Below are 18,510 nucleotides of genomic sequence, written 5' to 3' on the forward strand. Positions count from 1 at the left end.
GTGAGAACCTTCAAAATCCCAACCTCCCCTCAAGTTGGAAACCACCTCCAAACCCACCGTGGAGCATCTCCACCTTCAGCCTCTGGACCCTGCAAGGCGCAAAGATCTGCTCTCCACAGCTCCACTGTTTTACCTCAGCATTAGCACCAGAAAGGTGGAACCTCTACGTCTGCAGATCCCTCATCTCCTCAGGCTGAAAGTTTCTGGTTGCTGTTGTTGTCGGCGGTGCGCAGAAAGCATTGCCTGCCAGCTGCGCAGACATGCAGGCGATTGCGCTGCTGGCGCTCGTCACGCTCCCAGCCTGCAGCACCGCGTCGGGGGCTGACGCCTGCCCCGCCGTCTGCGAGTGCTCTGAGTGGAGAAGCCTCACCATCTCCTGCTTTGACATTGATGTTCTCCCGAGGTTTCCAGCGAGCACCGAGACGCTGTAAGTATGCGTAAAAACGCATCTGCCAAAGAGATTCAGCTGCTTCCCAAGCGCCGTGAACGACACGTTCTTTTAACTTCTAGAAAACATTAGGATTCAATTGTGTGCTCAGAAGCATCCATGGCTGTCGGAGTTTGAGACAGAAAAGACAACTTTTCTATTTTATCTTTGGAAAAAGTACAGATGTTAGAATTCTGTGAGAATATGACATTTGTGTAATCATCCCCTTTGTTTTGGAAATGTTAATTGTGAAGCAAACCTAAATCTGTATTTTTCCATAAGAAAATATTTTAAAAAAAGCAATACTGCAATATAATTACTCTGCAAGTATGAGCAGCTATTCTGCTGCAACAAAAGAAAAAAAAACGTTTTTGGAATAATAAAGACTGTAACTTTATTAAATGGTCATCATGTTTGGATTGCCATATAAATGCCTTATATGGACGTTTTCACCAAGTGATATGCAATTCTTAATCGAAAATTCAATTTGCAATTTGATAATGCAAATAAGAACGCATTTTGCAATTTGGAATTCAGTATGAAAAATTGAAACTATGACAATTTAAAATGCAATTGATTTGGCTGTTGTTTAACGTTTTATTTGAGATAAATTGTAATTTTTCATATCGAATTCCATGCATTTGCATATTGCAAGCCTGAATTGCATGTTGAATTGTTCATTGCAAACTGCATGTCAAATGGAATTTCAGGTGAACATCTGTCCATAGCCTCATTTCTTTTCATTTAAAACATGCAAAATAAGACTCAACAGATTTATACATTCTAAATTGTAGCTTTGCTTGTTGGAAATATCATTTCTCAATACATTCCTTTTATAAGTTAAAGATGAAAACTGTGAGCTATTCTTAACACAGCAGTGGGTGAAAACACAAACTTTTAATCCTCCTGGATAAAATTAGAAACATATAAAAACCATTTGCAGTACCACTAGAGACTGTACCAAAGTCAACTCTTGACTTTTGGGTTATCAAAGATAAAATAATAATGTTTTATAATAAGGTTAAGAAGGAATAAAATGTAATCAGTTATGGTCATCTCCCATAATTGAATATCTTTTTTTATTGAATGTTATGCAACAGAGAATGTAAAAGGACAAAGGTCTTGAGGGATGGAAATCCAAACTCTCTTGAAATAGAAAACATCAGGCTTTTATAAAGCGAATTTAAAGCCTGCCACGTAAATATGCCACACATAGTACTGTATTTTCAGGTTATAATACTGCTAATGGATACTGTAATATTTATCTTTGTATCTTTGATTTAATTCGTCATTAGCTCAACCTTACTCTTTTTTTTCGTTTTTTTCTTCTTCTTCTGAGACTGAATTACATCAGAGAGACAATAATAAAATAACAAATTTGACTAAATGGATCCTATTTTAGTAAATTCCGCCTGTTGTCTTTCCCAGAAATCTCTCCTGGAATCTGAGTGATCTTAGCTCTCCCAAGAGGAAAGATCTTGTGCTGGGACAACTCCAGCCCTTCACTTTTCTTTTCTGGAACATTCCTTCAGACTTAATTTCTAAACAACACTTCGTGTTGCCTCCAACAGCACCCATCACATGAGATTATCTCCCGATCACTGCTTCAATTCATAGGTCCACATGCCCAGAGAGTCCACTGTAATTTCCTCACATTCCTGCCCAACGTTTACCCAGAACCCTTCAGGAGGATGAAACTCATGAAAGCATACCACGGGGCAATGTCAACTTTTCTGATAAAAATATCTGTCAAACAAACCCAAAATAGAAAGTCATTTGAGCGGCAGACGGAGCTTGGTTTTATTGTGTTCGTTCTGAAGAAGGAACGACCCCAGATGGAGTCCGTCCCACTGAGACCTGAGAGGTTCAGCTGTGGGTTCTAGTGTGTCGGTTCTGTTCTGTTAGTTGTGTTTTTTCCAGTTAGAAAAAGTGGTAACATTTGGCATTTAGTTGTTGATTTTATTTAGATGTTAATATAATATTTCCTGATGGATTTTTAAATCTTAAATTGAAGATATTTGATTAACATTACAAATGCTAATCAATTCTAAGTTAATTATCTTTGTTAAGACATGAATTCCATTTCATTCTAAGCATAGGATCTTTAGTTTTTGTTGCAAACTTTTGACAAAATTTGTTCCAAAATTTAAGCAACAAGATTTTTTTTAAGTGGGTGTGGTAGAATAATCCATATCTGGGGCAATAAAGTTTTACATCTTGTTTGGTTTGATTTGCTTTCACCAAAGAACTACAGCCATACTTTCATGTTTGAGTCTTGTTTAAAGACTCTGCTGAAAATGGTGTTTTCTTGCTGTTTTTACCATGTTTTTGTAGTGTTTTTTTTATAATGGAGGACATATATAAAGAAAACTAAGCTTAACATTACATTTCTGAGGATATATTTGAGATTGTTAATAAGGGGCTGACAAAAGGCTTTTTGAAAAAGCTTGTAGATGTGATGTATTGTAGAAGTGGGTCACAAGCAGTTTCTAACAGTCCCCGCCAACAGCTCAGAGGTGAATTTCTAATGAACACCTGCAGCTCTACAGAAACGATGTCCTAGAAAACAACACAGGTGGTTTGGTTTGGGATTAAAATGGCAAAATCCTAATTATAAGAGCACTGGGAACGCTTATTAACAATCTGGTTACAAACTTTTTTCTGCATATGTGGTTAGATAGAATGTCCAAATGCGGCAGGCTTCATCTTCTCTCGATCTATACAGACATTGACCTGGAGAATACCATTCAGACACGATGCGTTTCCTGAAGCTGATTTTCCCAAAAGTACACTGACTATAACAAAAAAAAGAAGCAGGAAAAGTGCAAGTTTATTACTCTGACCATATTGTCGTCTATTGTCACTTTTACAGTGTCTTTATTTTTATTCTACTAAGAAACTTCTTAAAAATCTAGCAAGTAAACCAGAATATACAGGTGCATCTGAAAACAAAGAAAATGTTGTGAAAAAGTTCAAGCTTTTCGTAAAAATACAGGGTTGTGTTAGGAAGGTGTGGCAGAAAAAATGCTCTGCCAAAACCACCTGTATGAAGCTGATTCGCCGCGGCGACCCCTGAAAGGGAAATGCCAAAAAGGTGAACAACAACAACATTTTTGTTAGTCATTTGAAAGAACAGAAACTCAAATCTTATGTTGAATAATAACAAAAAGATTAAACATTCCAACCTTTTATTTCTTTTTCATTTTACTTTTTACGGCTTACATGACATATTGTGCCATAGGAAATTAGGATATATTGAAAGAATTCAAAGCTGACATCCTAACAGCTCATTTACTTAAGGCTTTTCTGTAACTTCAACCTCTTAAGAGCTGGTGTCCACATATGTAAACACCACAGTCTGGGTTATATTCCCACAGTAGTCAATTCTCCTTAACTGGAGCTTGTTTACATGTGTAGAGGGTCAGCTCAAAGATTAGCTCGGGTCTTCAGATATTAAACGCTCCCTCAATCTTGACCGGGCTGGGCTGACAGATGTCCAGAAGACGTGTCATCAACACCCTTCACATGAAGGACACGGCCATTGCTGCACAGGCTTGTTGTGGCTCTGATTGCCAAGAAAAATCTATTTCAGAGTTTGGGGCAACATCTCAAGGAGTTGACAGAGTCTGGATTTGGTGCATCAAAAGTCACCACAAAGACGAAAGCTAAACATGGGCTGCAGGTCTCACACTTTTCGCGTTAAACCACTCCAGAATCTGTAAGGAGGGTCTGACGTGGGTTTAGGAGAAAAAGAACAGGACTGTTGCCCGATGGTCCAAACTCTTCTTTTCAGATGAAAGTACACAAACACAAAGGCAACTGTCAAAGCAACCTGGTCTTTTAAAAGACCTATAGTGACGCTGGCTGATCTGTTTCTTTCCATGGTGCATGAATGCAGTAATTCATGCAAAAGGAGGTCTAACCAAGCATTGAGTGCATAGAAATTAGTTTTCGGAAGTCTGACTTTTGTACTGAAAACATTATTTTATGATTGTACTAATATGGTAATCTAAAGTTCTGAGAAGCTAAATTTAGGTTTTCATAATTAATAGATTATAATCAGCCAAATTACAAAATCTGAAGGTGAAAAATATTTCAACCTATTCAATCTGGTTCCATATGATATACAATTTCCCTTTATTGCAATGACTGACATAAAATAATGAACTTTAGAGTATTCAAACTTTGGTAGACCAGAGTGTTTTTGATTTGGTCCATACGAGAGTTCAGATGAGGTTTTTCCACCAGCCCAAAGGAAAATCAGAAGCAAACTCTGATCTGGACCAGACCAGAAGCTACGTCCAGACCAGAGCTTGCTTCTGATTTCCCTGATGTAAAATCTTATCTGGTACGGACCAAACAGCTCAGTTTGAGACATTGTGAAAGCAAAGTTAACCTTGACTTAATGCATGAAAACAGTGCCTTTTATCAGTTGGAAACTAAGCATTTATAGCATTTCTGCTTCTATAATTTCATCTAACTTCTTAAAGATCATATTTTGATCTCATTTCAAAGTGTTACCAGTGGACTTTTCATTATTATTTTGCTGTTTTTAGAAAAAAAAAAAAAAAAAAAAAAAAAGAAAAGCAGCAGGAGTTTATTTGAAATTTGCCTCTGAGTTGTGGCACAACTCTGCTCCCCCTTCCCCGACCGTTGCTGAAAGCTCTCTGTTTGTATCTCTCACTAGCCTACAGCCCCTCACACCTATCGTTACTGCTGCAACAAAAATGGCGAGCAATATTGGAGCTTGCCAGTTGTACAGTTTTGAGCATTTTTTTGTCTTCTCCTAATTCAAAGCGACTTGAGAAACCCTTGTGCTATCTTAGATGACCCCACCCTTACATTGACGAGTTCTCCCTACCATGACAAAGGTGGATAAAGGTGGAAAGATTTCATGTAATCCATGGACACCAGTGAAGATCACAAATCATTGAAGAAAAAAGGTTCAGAGCACTGTCTAGTGGGTCTAGATGACCCAACTCCCAACGTTAAAGTGCCTAGGATAGCACAAGGGATAAATAAATTCTCAGAAGCATAATCTTGAGTTTAATTGTCTGTATAAATATCTTCCTTCATAAGAAAAATGCCATAAGAACACGTTAAAAACTCCAAGTACACCATTTTCATCGGAGTGGGTCTTTAAAGCAAATAAGAAGCCCTCTTTATCATTGCCTCCCAAGAATCCCAGGACTGACGGGATCTTTGAAATGTTCCTCATTTCATCAACATAAGAGTTTAGTTAAAGTGTTTTCTTTGCAAAGAATATGCGGAAACGTTCTTTTCAGAAAACAAAATGTGAATGCAAAGCAGACGCCTGCACATGTGGATGGCGTGGAGCCTTTTGAGTGCATGGGTTCTGCAGGTGAGCGTCAGAGAGGTGCAGACATGCTAAAACGCCTGGGTAGCGTGACACCCTCCTGCGTCTGGGCGGTGCATTTAAATAAAATATTTACTTTCTGCAGCACATTTCTTAAACACCCAAAGAGCTCCATTTGAGAATAATTAAGACAGAAAAAAGACTTCAAGGTAAAGAGGGGAGAACACCATGGTCCCATCCTTTCAGAAACCGCAGACATCTTGGGTTGGACTTTAAACAAGTGAAAGCTCATTATTGTTGGTGTCGCTTAACCTCTAAGAAAACAGACTGAAATCCTAATGCTGCTTCCTGAGTGGTAACACATGAGGTCTGGGACTGTGTATAAAAGAATAATTCTAAATTGTAGCTTTGCTTGTTGGAAATATCATTTCTCAACCAAAGGATCACACATGCAGTGGAAACTGCAGGGATTTCAACATTTTTAATTAGGGTTTTACCTGAACTATGAGCTCAGCTATGGAGCAGAGTTTCTCCTTCAGACTCATCTAAAAATGCTTTTTTGTCAATCCTGACACCAATCCAAAGCCTCCATCCTCTTCAAATTCAATTCCAAGCCTATTTATCTTCTCTGTGATTTGAATGAGAAATGGCAAGTTGATGCCTTTTCCCCTTTGTAACCTTCTTGATGGGCTGATCGGTTTTCTTTTCCGCAGAAAAATACCTGACGGTCTAACGAGGGTGTTTGGTATCAGGATCTGTTTTTTGTCCATGTGTTTGTTTGAGTTTGTCAAAGTGTGTACGGATTCCTGTGCTCCGCTGTTTTCTGACCGCCAAACCACCCGTGTGAGTGGGATTCAATTGTTCTCTACATAAAGCAAAGACACATTTCAGATTTCTTTTGGTTTAAATGGGCTTTTCCTGGATAAAATAGACTCTGAACTAGCATTGCTTTTCTGATCTGGAAGACAAACACAAGGATACGTGCCGCCAATGTTTTAGGTCTTTGGCTTTAAATCTGAAACCCACTGCATCTAAATCTCCACGGGACGTATCTGTAATTTCTTTGGTTCCATAACGTTGTTTTAACTTGTCGTAGAGAAGACTTTGACAGGCTGAGCCTTTAAGGATCTTCAAGGTTAAAACAACAAAATTCAGCAGCACGTCAGAGTCTCTTTAAACTTTGAAGTGAACACAGAAAAACGCCTCTAAGCTTAATTTGAAGCTTCTGCTATTTAATGTGGATTTACTTACCAATATAAAATATTATGAGACCAGTTTTTCTTTTTTTTTGCTAAGAGTCTTTTTTTTTCAAACATGTTTTTTTTATTCACCTCTGACAGAATTGTACGTTTTGGGGCAAAAATCAAAAAGGGCTAATTGCCTGCTTTAAATAAACACCCCATAATAATCATTGTGAAGAAAACTGATCAGTTCATTTTAGCTGAAGAAGTTATTCAAATCAAAGTGCAGTTCCTTAAACAACCAGTAGGGGCAGGTTTCAGTGTAAGATTTATCAAAAGCTTTATAAAAATCAAAATAGTCTGTTTACTTTTCAGCAACAATTTTATCAGCACTTTAAGCTCATGATTCAAAATAAATATTGGAAATTTGGTAGATTATGCTAAACTAACAAAGACCACTGTGGACAGTTTTTCTGTTCCGATACCTAGTACAAAATTAACTTTATCTAATAAATTATATAACTAGCAGTGTTTCAAAATCACTAACACCGTATTTGTTTGTATCTTATTTTATTTTTTGTCTGCTATGCAGAACGGAAAAACTCAGACATGCACCCCATATGACAATCACACAGTCATGCCAGTACCAAAGAATATGTATAAATGTAGTGATGTGCTCATTTTGCGCACAAGACGTTTCTAAAATCAAATCTTGGAGCAACTGAAATCTCTTCTTGTGTTTTTAACCAGGTGGCTTTTTGAGACACGCCTACCATCCATTCCCACAAATGCATTTTCCAGCATGGTCAACATCACAAGGATGTGAGTGAACGTTTTTTTGAGTGAAGTTTCTGCTGTTTTTAGACGTTTAGCATGTTTATGGCCTGGTGACAGTATTGGTGAATACATTGTAAACTAAATAATGTGTCATTTTTTTAAATCACATATGAGCATTTAGCATAAATGGACTGGTCCGCTAATTTTCCATGACTATGAAAAGTGTCTACAAACCAGGCTGTAGACATGATTTTGTATGAATTGTAAGCTTTAAACTTGTTTTTAGAACCAGCCATGAGTGTAGAACTTCCATTTCTCAGAAAATTGCATTGATATTTCATAAGTGGGACATTTTGTCCTGTAGATTTTCGTTATAAAGTATTTATCTCTTTCAGATATCTATCAGTGGATGTGGTGCTACAGAGGCTGGACAAGCACGCCTTTTACAACCTGAGGAAAATCACCCACATGTGAGTAACTAAAGGAAAAGGGCACACTCCTCATTGATCTCTATTGATTAAGCCGTTCTATTTGCTCTCCAGAGAGGAAAAAACGCTTAATTTTGTAGCTCGCCAGCAGCAAATGGAGGCAGGAGAGAAACACATTAGGAGCTTATTTCGTCCTCCCTCCTGCGTTTCATCAAGGTGCCGCAGAGCCGTTTCACCAATTTATGGGGCTGAGAAAGATAGGTCTTTCGGGATCCCTAAAAGCTGATTTGATAAGAATCTGTTCAATACAATGTTCCCCATCGAACCGCATTAGCTCTCATAAGCATGTTAGAAAAGGGAAGGAGGAGACAGTTTGTCCTCTCTTTCTTGTTTTTTTTTCCTGCCCAGCTCTTGTTAGAGCAGCTCAGGGGGAAATGTCTAGCATGGTGGACTTACTTCTTAATTAAGGTTTGGAGATTTATGGCTGAGCCTCCTGCTGGACCAGCAGAAAACCTTGCAGCACTTCATATATTCCTGCAAGACACCTTGTCTATGTAAAGGATTTGTTCCAACTTGCAGCCCTCTGCAACTCATCATGTACAGATATGTATTGATGGTATTGATGGTCTGGGCAGTTTTAAAGTGGAGCTATAAATTAGATCTTGTCTGACTTAAAGTTTTAATTGGCTTTAAAGTGTTTCTTTATTCTCCTTTCACTTCCGTTGAAGCTGCCAAATTCCAGATCTCAAAGTTACCCGTTTGAACTGAGGGTTACGTTCTGTGGTTGTACTTTGGATCTCCAGGGCATATTTCCCACTCGCTGGTGTGGTTTGGCAGAATAAACAAGACAATAGAGTTTCTTTAAGGTTTCCTTCTTTTCAGACCTGAATCACCGTTTGCTTAAGTCGGACAGTATTTGTTATTGGAGCTTAATTTTTATGGCTTTATTTTGTTGGAGGTTTATGTCAGCCATTTTTCATGGGGAACGTCACACTCACTCGGTTCAGTGCTCATATACAGTCAATGGTTGTGTAGACAGTTTTAAAAAAATTTTTTTAATATACTTCTTCAATGCTATATGTGGCTTTATAACAGCAAACATTGTGAAATACTTTGTTTTCTTTCATAATAGAAGCTAAATTGCCTTCCTGCACTGTCCATGCTATGCATTGGAAGTATATGACTACATCACAATGTCGTGACTGTATCTGCACAAAATTTGATGACCCTCCAATGCAACTGTCTCCTTTTTTCCCATTTAGCAGATCCAACAGCAGATGCACTCTTTGAAGTTCAACCGATCTTGTAATTCTGTGCAGCTTTAGAAAGAAAATTTGGTTCTGTTTGACATTTATGCTCACGGATGTTCTTGGAGCAGACTGTACTTTAGAGGGTCCAGAATTTGGACAGAACATCATGGTATTCAGTTAATTTGAACTTGGATAAAACTTTCATTTCACACAGTTTTGTTTGATCTTTATACTTTTCAATAAGATTGTACTGAAAAATGTAATAAAAATCAATATGAAAACTAATTCATTGTTAAAACAATGCAACAACTAGAAAAAAAGAGACTTCTGCAGAGTCTTCACGTGCACCTTATTAAACTAAAAGAACAGTAACTTCTTTCAACATATGTCTTTTGTTCTGGTTTCCACTGTTCAGATGCTTCCCATGTTTCTTTAAATTTCCTTTCTTCTCTCATCCAGTTTGAAGGTTCTCCACTGTGCTTTTCTTAACAAACATTCCTTAAGACAGGCTCATGTTGGGCTTTAATAGGTCAAATAAGTTTCAGTGCCTGACACCTCCTTGTGCTTGTTCTTTCAGAGAGATTCGGAACACAAAGAATCTGAAGTATCTTGACCCAGAAGCCTTTAAGTCGCTCGCAAATCTCAAGTATTTGTAAGTATTCCTGTGAAAAGTTTGGTTAATTAAATCTCTTTCAACAAATATTCATATAAAGTGATGTAAAACATACAGATATAAAAGCTTTCTAACGTTAAGAAGCATCAAGGAAATTGTGAGGCCTTTTAAATATCACAACAGTTTGTTTGTCTAGTTTTATTCTTAATAAATTGGCAAAACTTTGACCAAAAAGAACAAAAGTTCTCTGCTTTTATATTTTTAACATGTTTTTTTATTGTTTAGAGGGATTTTCAACACAGGCCTAACCCTGTTTCCTTCCCTGAGCAACATCCATTCAAACTACATGAACTTTATACTGTAAGTTGGGTTTGTTACAACTGTTTTTTTAAAGAAGCCAAATCATTTTGAACCGTTTTGGTCTACGATCAAACAGAAGTGTTCAAAAACATACTGCCAATATCAGTTTGTATATTTTTATAAACTGTCATTTACATTTTAGAGATAATTTTTGCTAAATTCTACCATTAGACCCGTTTCATTTTGTGTCATTCTGCTCATGCCTGCTTCTACATTTTTGTACCAAAAACAAAAAACTGCTGCTTTTCGGATTTCTTTCTTTGCAGGGAAATTGTTGATCATCCTCACATCACTGAGATCCCAGCAAACTCATTTCGCGGCGTCACAAGTGAAATGCTGACAGTGTGAGTTAATCTGAACAACAGAATACACATGTCTACATGGGAAGAAAGACTTGAATAACAACCAATCTCACACACAATGGTGCTTGTGAGTAAGTTTGGGAGTCAAATATCGGGTTGGTATAAAAGTTCAAAGGTCTGGCTTGGATCTGTCTCTGTAGCAGAGAAACACTAGACTTATTAGATCATTTTATTTTCCCTATTTCTATTTATTGTCTTAGTAAGGTCAATTGTGTCAGATAAATTCATCAAGACAATAAATAAAAACACAGTAAGAGACCACACCAACAAGCAAAGCTTCTTGTGAACAAGAAAAGACTCCCATCACCCTTTTTCTCTCGAAGGACTGCTGCTCTCAGTGCTCCTTCTATTGAGAATACAAGTGGAAGGTTACAACTCATAAGCAGAGAAACAAAGTTGAAAAGTTCATTAGGGGTGTCGTATAATGAACCTTTTGGGCATGTTTTCAGTACAAACAGCAACCTTCCTTATCTGCTAAGGACAGTGTGTTGTAAAAACCCCTCATCCTAGTTTTTGGGGTAATAAGCACGCAAAAAACACAGAATTGTTGCTGTAAAGGTAAAAAGATCATCTGTAAACTACAGTTTGTGTTAACATTTAAGAACACATTTAAACAGTAATAAAAACCAAAACATTTTTTTTTGCATGCTGTTTCTTGATTTTATTGAATTAAATTGTTGTTTGTTGTGGACTTGTGCAATAAGTGGACAAGATGTGCAATAATTAGACTATTTGTGCAACGAACTAGTATGTTGGTAGCATTTTTTCTAAGTTTTTTTAAACTTTCTATTATTATAACATGTTATGTAGTTTACTTTTTTCTGATTGTGTGACTGAAATGACACTAAAATGTCTTTGTGCATGTCACAATGACAATATAGTCTGTTCCATTCTTCTATTCCGTTTCATTCCAGAATGCTGTATGGAAATGGCTTCAGAGAGGTACATCATCATGCTTTTAATGGTACAAAGCTGGATCAAGTGTATGTATTTGTTCAATTTGTTTTGTTTTACGTAATAAAACTGATGTACTTTTTGTTAAGACCCACTCTGATAAACATGTTTTTGGTATTGTTGACATGTTCTTTTGGCATATTTCTCATGAAGATGGACATATCTAAAGGATATTAAGCTTAAAATTGTATTTCTGAGTATTTTTTTGTTCAAATGAATCAGGGGCAGACAAGAAAAAGCCTTTTGAAGAAGAGCTTCTTTGTGAAGTAGAACATACACTGGAATGGCCATAAGCTGCCTGCTCTGAGCTTTCAGTAAGTCCTCTCTGGAGGCAGGTTTATAATTAATATTTAAAAATTACGGTAATAATAATTAAAGGACCACTGGGAACGCTTTAAAAAAAGATCAAAAGATGACTGGAGTCGGTTTTTAAAGTGCACATGCACCTTCATTTCGATTGTTGTTGGAATCAGCTCTAAATGACGGCCAGAACTCAGATTTTGTTTTAAATTCAAACATATCATCAGGTCATATCTCCCTTAATCTGTTTTTAAAACTGTTCAGAGGAGATTTTTCAGCTGTTTGTGACTTTTGGGCTAAAATGAAGCAGAGCTGGCTTTGGCTTTGGGTTTAGCATGAAAATACAAGTGAAGATAAGCAGAGTTGTTTTCGTTAAACTTTATGAAAAACTTGATTTCTTTAGCTTTTTTTCTATTACTGAGGCTCTTTTCCAGCAGAAGAAATGGATGGTTCTTAATAAATTTGTCAATATGTACTTAATAATTTCTTGATTAGCAAGTGGGGTTATTAAAGACAAATAATTCTAACACCTTTTATAAAGTCAGCCAAGTCTCTTAGAATTACCTTCAGTTTCTCGGCTCCACATATGCATGCTTCTCCATTCATCAGTCTCATTTACACTCCCACAGTATTCTTCGGTTTTACTATCTTTCTTTTTTGCCCTTTGGTCTAGAAATTTGCATAGTCAGGATATGAGATATTAATGATATTAATTTAGGACCCCTCATTTCTTTTGCAACACCTACTCTCAGCCAAGCTCTGTGCAAAAGTCCAATTAAAGCGTTGGTCTGTCACTAGCGAGTGTGTTTGTGTTGGAGCCAGACCTCTTCTGAGAGGCGAGCTGATCCAGCGCAGGCTGACCAAGACAAACAAACTCCTCACACGTCTATTATCATGATCTCATTTGGGGAGATGTGTAGGAAGGTGCAGTGTGTTTAAGGAGCACATCTTCACAACAACACTTACAACATGACTTTTTTAATCATGTTTCACATAGAGACAACATACGAGAGACCTTTGCTGAAATGTGCAGGATGTAACTTATGCTTTCATGTCCGTAGTGACCTCCACAGGAACACGTTTTTGACAAACATAGATGACAGAGCTTTTGTTGGAACCATCAGCGGCCCAATGCTTCTGTAAGTATACCAGATTTTCAAAAGAGAAAATGGTAACGGCTACATTTTTAATATTTTACATGTTGTAAAAGAGAGAATTTGTCTTTTAAGTATGCATAACTATGAAAAGTACATCTCATCAATGTGGAATAAACAAAGATGTATCTTATTATACTCATAAGCAGGGGTAGACTTTCCATTAGGCAAACGTAGGTAATATATTTCCAAAGACATTTTTCTGGGGTCGAGAAAGGGCTGCCCCCCTCAGCCTGCAGGTCCTCTGGATGCTGGCTGTTGGTTCTGCAAGTTCTGGAGGGGTGGTGTACGTCTGGCAGTCCCCTTGGTGGTGTGTGCTGGTGTGACTGATAGCTTTAGCCTCGTTTCCACTGAGCGGTATGGCCCAGTCCAGTCTAGAATGGTCCAGGCAATTCAGGTGAGCGCTCCCACTCAAAGTTGGACCGTCACGGTGCATGCAGGTGTGGTGCTAACAACAATTTGCCATTTCCATTTGGCTTTTGGTATTTCATATATACAAAGCATTTGATGTTGTTTAAGAGAAACAGCTGCTTTCTCGGCACTTTCTTGGCTTCTTTTGTCCTAATGACATTCAGCCAATCAACAGGTTTCATCGTGTGATGACATTAGCACCACCCTAACCTGTTTGTTCCATCTCTCTATGGACCTACAGTACAACTCACGATGGGCTCAAAAATGGTACAATTCGATCGGGCATAATGGGTCAATTTTATAATGGAAACGCTCAAAATACCGGACTGGACTGGACTGTACCACTCAGTGGAAACAAGGCTTAAGAGTCCACGCTGGACTCCCCACTAGGACTCACATGGCTGGCTCTGGTCCATTAGCCGCCTCAGACCAGTCTTAGCTCCCATGGAGATTTTGGTGCTCAGGAGGGGTCTCTGGTTTGTTCCTGGGGTGGGGGTGTCACCTACCACCTTTCTCAGCATGTGGATTGGAGCTGTTGGGCCTAGGATGTCAGTAATTTTTGTCAGTTGAGAGGCCTGGTGCTTTATGGTTTAAGGGGGTGGGGGGCTCCAAACTCTACCCTCCTTTCTTATAAGACATTTCATCAGACGTTTGAGGGCAAGTGTTGGCCTGGGTTGCACCTGGGGCCTTAGGCTGCCAGGCAGTGGTACTGTACCCTTTTGGTTACATGAGTCTGCCCCTCTATAATAATTATTACCATTCTAAATGGTCAGAAATGCTGAAGCTGAGTCTTTGTAATGTATGGATGTGGTCAACATTTGTGTGAAACCTTTTGATGAACTTGCACCTTAAACATTCTATGATTTATTGCATAGACAAGAGTATTTTTATTTAAGGTGACTTATGTCTGACAGTTGAATTTTTCAGTCATAAAACTAACTATAAAGGGACATATCATATACGTTAAACCTTATTGGCCTGCTTTCACGCTGTGTTAAGTTACAGTACATTTCAGCAATGTCCTCATTCAAAACTAGATGAAACATGTCTGCAAGACCGGATAAAGTACAGATCATCTCCCCACAGCTGTATTGCTGTGAGCATGAAACCTGACACATCATATGAAAACATGGCTGACGACCCTCAGACTTTTCAGTGTCTTTTTGGGTCCTTCTTCGTGTTAGAAGTCATGATGATGCCAGGATGTTCTAGCATGGAAACGTGGTTGCTGCCATGGCTTTAATCCATTTTCTGGGTACCATCTCAACACGACTTCTCCCTCTGTTCAAGTGTTTTAAGTGAGGCCACTTTAATGAGGTCATGAGCTAGACATCTGGAAATGACAAAATCAGACACTTGCAGGGTCTGTGCTGCTTTGCACAAAGACTCCCATGAGAGGAAAAGTATACTGAGGACAAGGAAGTGAGAAAAGCAAATGGGACTAAAAAAAGGACCAGCTGTTAGCAAATATGAAAACAGTCTGACTTGTGTTTTGCTATTTTATCCAATTATCCAATAACGGAGATTTATGATGGATGAGGACATTTCTAGAAAGCAAAGGACAACTTGGAGAACATCCCAGCCTTGAAAGGAATAATTTCCAGTGCAGGGATGTAACGCTAGTGGACTTGAACAGGATGTTGGTACAGAGCTCCGTCCCTTTTTGTCTTTGTCCCACTGAGCATGACCTGGTTATAATGGTCCAAGAAATAACATACTTGACCTGTGGAGGTCATGCAAGGAAACAGATGATGGGTGTTGTTTATTGCGTCTTTGAGACCTCCCGTTTCATCACGTCTAGCTTTCTCATACTTGCTGATGTTTTGTTTGACCCAAAGTCCTGACTTGAACCTTTTGTGGTAACACAAACAGCATATTCATTATTATAAAGGGCTGCTAATAGGTAATATTTAGCTAACTAAGCTATTACATAAAACCACAACCAAGCATTACTATCATTATTTAGTAAACATTTTTATACCAAAATGGCTGCATTCGACCCAAAAAATTTATTTTGTGTGTCAGATGTCACGATTGATCTTAATGATTATAAATGGTAATATGTTATCAACATTTATTCATTTAGAAAAGTAGACCCCTACCATGATAGAACCTTCACCATATTTTAGATTACTTACAATAGAATGTGTTTTTTTCATATTGGGTGTTGGACAAATGTATCTTCTGGCTGTCTAAGAACATTTTCTTTGCTTTACTCTGTTGTTCTGAAAGCTTCTTCCATTATTTCTGATCCGATATCTGTCTGTTACCTTGTATCTTTATCAAATGCTTATAGATGCTATTTCAAACTTTTTACATTTGAGGTTATTCAGGAGTGTAACAAGTAATTTTTTTGGTTTTTCTCTTTTAGGGATGTGTCAATGACTGGGATTATGTCTTTGCCCACCAAGGGCATGGAGTCTCTGCGGGAACTGAAGGTGCGCAGTGCCTGGGCTCTTAAGAAGCTGCCCCCCATCAAGGTCTTTAAACACCTCACTGTTGCCAATCTGACTTACCCAAGCCACTGCTGCGGTTTCAAAAACCTCAAAAAGAAACGAGGGTGAGAAACACTTCAGGATTTTCTAACCTAAAGAATCACAGGAAGGGTGTGTTGAGGGTAATCCATGTGTGTACAATAAATCCTCTTTCTCGACCTGGGTTAATATATTTCTTGATTTCAAAGTGAATTTCAATATGGTGCTCGTTCTGATTAAATCATGTTTACTGTTAACTGTGTGTTTTTCAGCTTCCTGGAATACATCATCTGCAACTTAACTGCTTTCTACGACCAGCATCACAAACGATCTGTGGGGCCCCTTCGCATGCCCACTCTTAATGCAGACAGCGTTGTTGAAACTCCTGCAGCCCAGGAGCAAAGCGATGGAGATTATCAAGAAATCCATCAAGATTGGAGGCAAGGAGACTTCCATGGCAGCCTCCTCTACCACACATACTTCGGAGGGCAGCCTGATGATGAACTTGGTTTTGGAGAAACCCTCAAGAACCCCCAAGAGGACAACAGTCATGATTTTGATAGTCGTTATGATTATGTGGTGTGTGAAGAAGGGGAGGAGGTCGCATGTGCACCAGTACCCGATGAGTTCAATCCTTGTGAGGACATCATGGGTTATGGCTTCCTGCGAGTGTCTGTGTGGTTTGTGAGTCTGCTGGCTGTGCTGGGAAACTTGGTAGTTCTCCTGGTTCTGCTCACCAGCCATTACAAGCTCTCAGTCTCCCGCTTCCTCATGTGCCACTTGGCCTTTGCAGATCTGTGTATGGGCATTTACCTCCTGCTTATAGCATCTGTAGATCTCCACACAAGGTCTGAATACTTCAACCATGCCATAGACTGGCAGACCAGTCCTGGGTGTGGACTTGCAGGGTTTTTTACAGTCTTCTCCAGCGAGCTTTCTATCTACACCCTGACAGTCATTACTCTTGAGAGGTGGTATGCCATCACTTTTGCTATGCGGCTGGATCGCAAACTGCATCTATACCATGCAGCGGTGGTGATGTTAGGTGGATGGATCTTTTGCCTTCTCCTGGCCTTGCTCCCGCTGGTTGGGGTGAGCAGCTACCAGAAGGTCAGCATCTGTCTCCCAATGGACACCCAGTCCACAGCTGCTCAGATCTACATCTTGTCCGTGTTGGTTCTAAACATTATGGCTTTTTTCGTAATCTGTGCTTGCTATATCAAGATCTACTGCACGGTGCGTAATCCCCACTATCACTCTGGATCCAAGGATACCAACATTGCCAAACGCATGGCAATACTCATCTTCACTGACTTTCTTTGTATGGCACCCATTTCCTTTTACGCCATGTCAGCCGTTCTGGATCGGCCCCTCATCACTGTCTCTAAATCCAAAATTTTATTGGTCCTCTTTTATCCCCTGAACTCCTGTGCCAATCCATTTCTCTATGCCATCTTCACAAAGGCCTTTAGGGGAGACATATTTATCCTTTTCAGTAAAGTGGGCCTATGTCAGCAGCGAGCACAACTGTTTAGAGGCCAAACAGTTTCATCAAAAGGAAGCAACGGGACTTGTCAGGTCCGTAGAGACAAGGTGAAGAACCAAGGAGCCTTAGACCATGAAGACATACCCATCCACCTAAGAAAGTGCTCCAAACATTTGTACAAAAAGGCAATAAGCCAGCAGAAGAGCACTGAGGAGAAGGACACCATAGGTCAGCCAGACTCCACTGTGAGGTAGAAAAAAACAAATCAAGTTCAGGGGCCTTAAGGAGCTGTGGATATATCTGTTAAGAAACTTAACAGTACGCTCCAACATTTGGTATCTGATTTAGCTTTCAGATCCAAGTCGAGGTCCGGTCACCATTCCGGCTGTAATGATTTAAGGTTCCAGCTGAAACATGAGCCTGACTTCATCTCACTTGTACTCCTGTTCACAACAGTGGAAGAACTGTATTTTGTTTTCAGAGAAAACACATCCATTTGTAAAGCAGTGCATTTATTTCCAGGGTCCGAATTATGAAATGAGTGTAATTCAGTGTAAATCTAAACGTTAAAGGGAATTTAACGAGACTTTGTAAGCTCCTGGCTTTAAAGGGATTTGATTACTTTTCTGTGGAACATAAGGCATATTTTTTAAGAAGCTTTAGGACTTTAATGAAGCTGCTTTCTTTTTGTGTCTCCATCACATATCAGGGTCCTTAGTAAGTCTTTCCTTAAAATATGAACTTTCCTTACATAAGCTGATCTGTGCCTTACCTGATCTGAGTTTTGTCATGTTTCAGAAAAGGTGTGAAGGTATTCTGCCCTTCTATAATTCCCAGTTAACACTCAGAGAAAACAGTTCTGGATGATCTTGTGCCGGACAGCCTGCTGGCTCAGTGCCGTTCAGTTTTAGAAGCTTTTCCAGTAAGTACAGAAGCACCATGACTCTATACTCATGAAAACATATAATTGTGCATGGAGACCCATAAATGAATAAAAAAATCTTTTCACCAACTTT

General features: G+C 38.9%; 1 protein-coding gene across 1 annotated transcript; it reads left to right on the plus strand.

The window, feature by feature from the left end:
• Nucleotides 1-45: 45 nt before the first annotated feature.
• tshr (thyroid stimulating hormone receptor) lies at nt 46-18,486 on the plus strand. Its single transcript, XM_011491484.2, has 10 exons — nt 46-427; nt 7,676-7,747; nt 8,098-8,172; nt 9,958-10,032; nt 10,279-10,353; nt 10,620-10,697; nt 11,630-11,698; nt 13,031-13,108; nt 15,906-16,094; nt 16,281-18,486. The coding sequence occupies exons 1-10, from the start codon at nt 261-263 to the stop codon at nt 17,746-17,748; spliced, it is 2,346 nt and encodes a 781-aa protein (XP_011489786.1). The 5' UTR covers nt 46-260; the 3' UTR covers nt 17,749-18,486.
• Nucleotides 18,487-18,510: the final 24 nt, after the last annotated feature.

The sequence above is a fragment of the Oryzias latipes genome, chromosome 24, assembly GCF_002234675.1.
Source record: "Oryzias latipes chromosome 24, ASM223467v1".
NCBI lineage: Eukaryota > Metazoa > Chordata > Actinopteri > Beloniformes > Adrianichthyidae > Oryzias > Oryzias latipes.

Bases quoted from the DNA above. Each gene is read 5' to 3' on its own strand.
- tshr (XM_011491484.2), top strand. From the start codon at position 261: ATGCAGGCGATTGCGCTGCTGGCGCTCGTCACGCTCCCAGCCTGCAGC. The intron at 7,748-8,097 runs GTGAGTGAACGT...TATCTCTTTCAG, and splicing joins ATGGTCAACATCACAAGGAT to ATATCTATCAGTGGATGTGG. The intron at 13,109-15,905 runs GTAAGTATACCA...TTTCTCTTTTAG, and splicing joins ATCAGCGGCCCAATGCTTCT to GGATGTGTCAATGACTGGGA.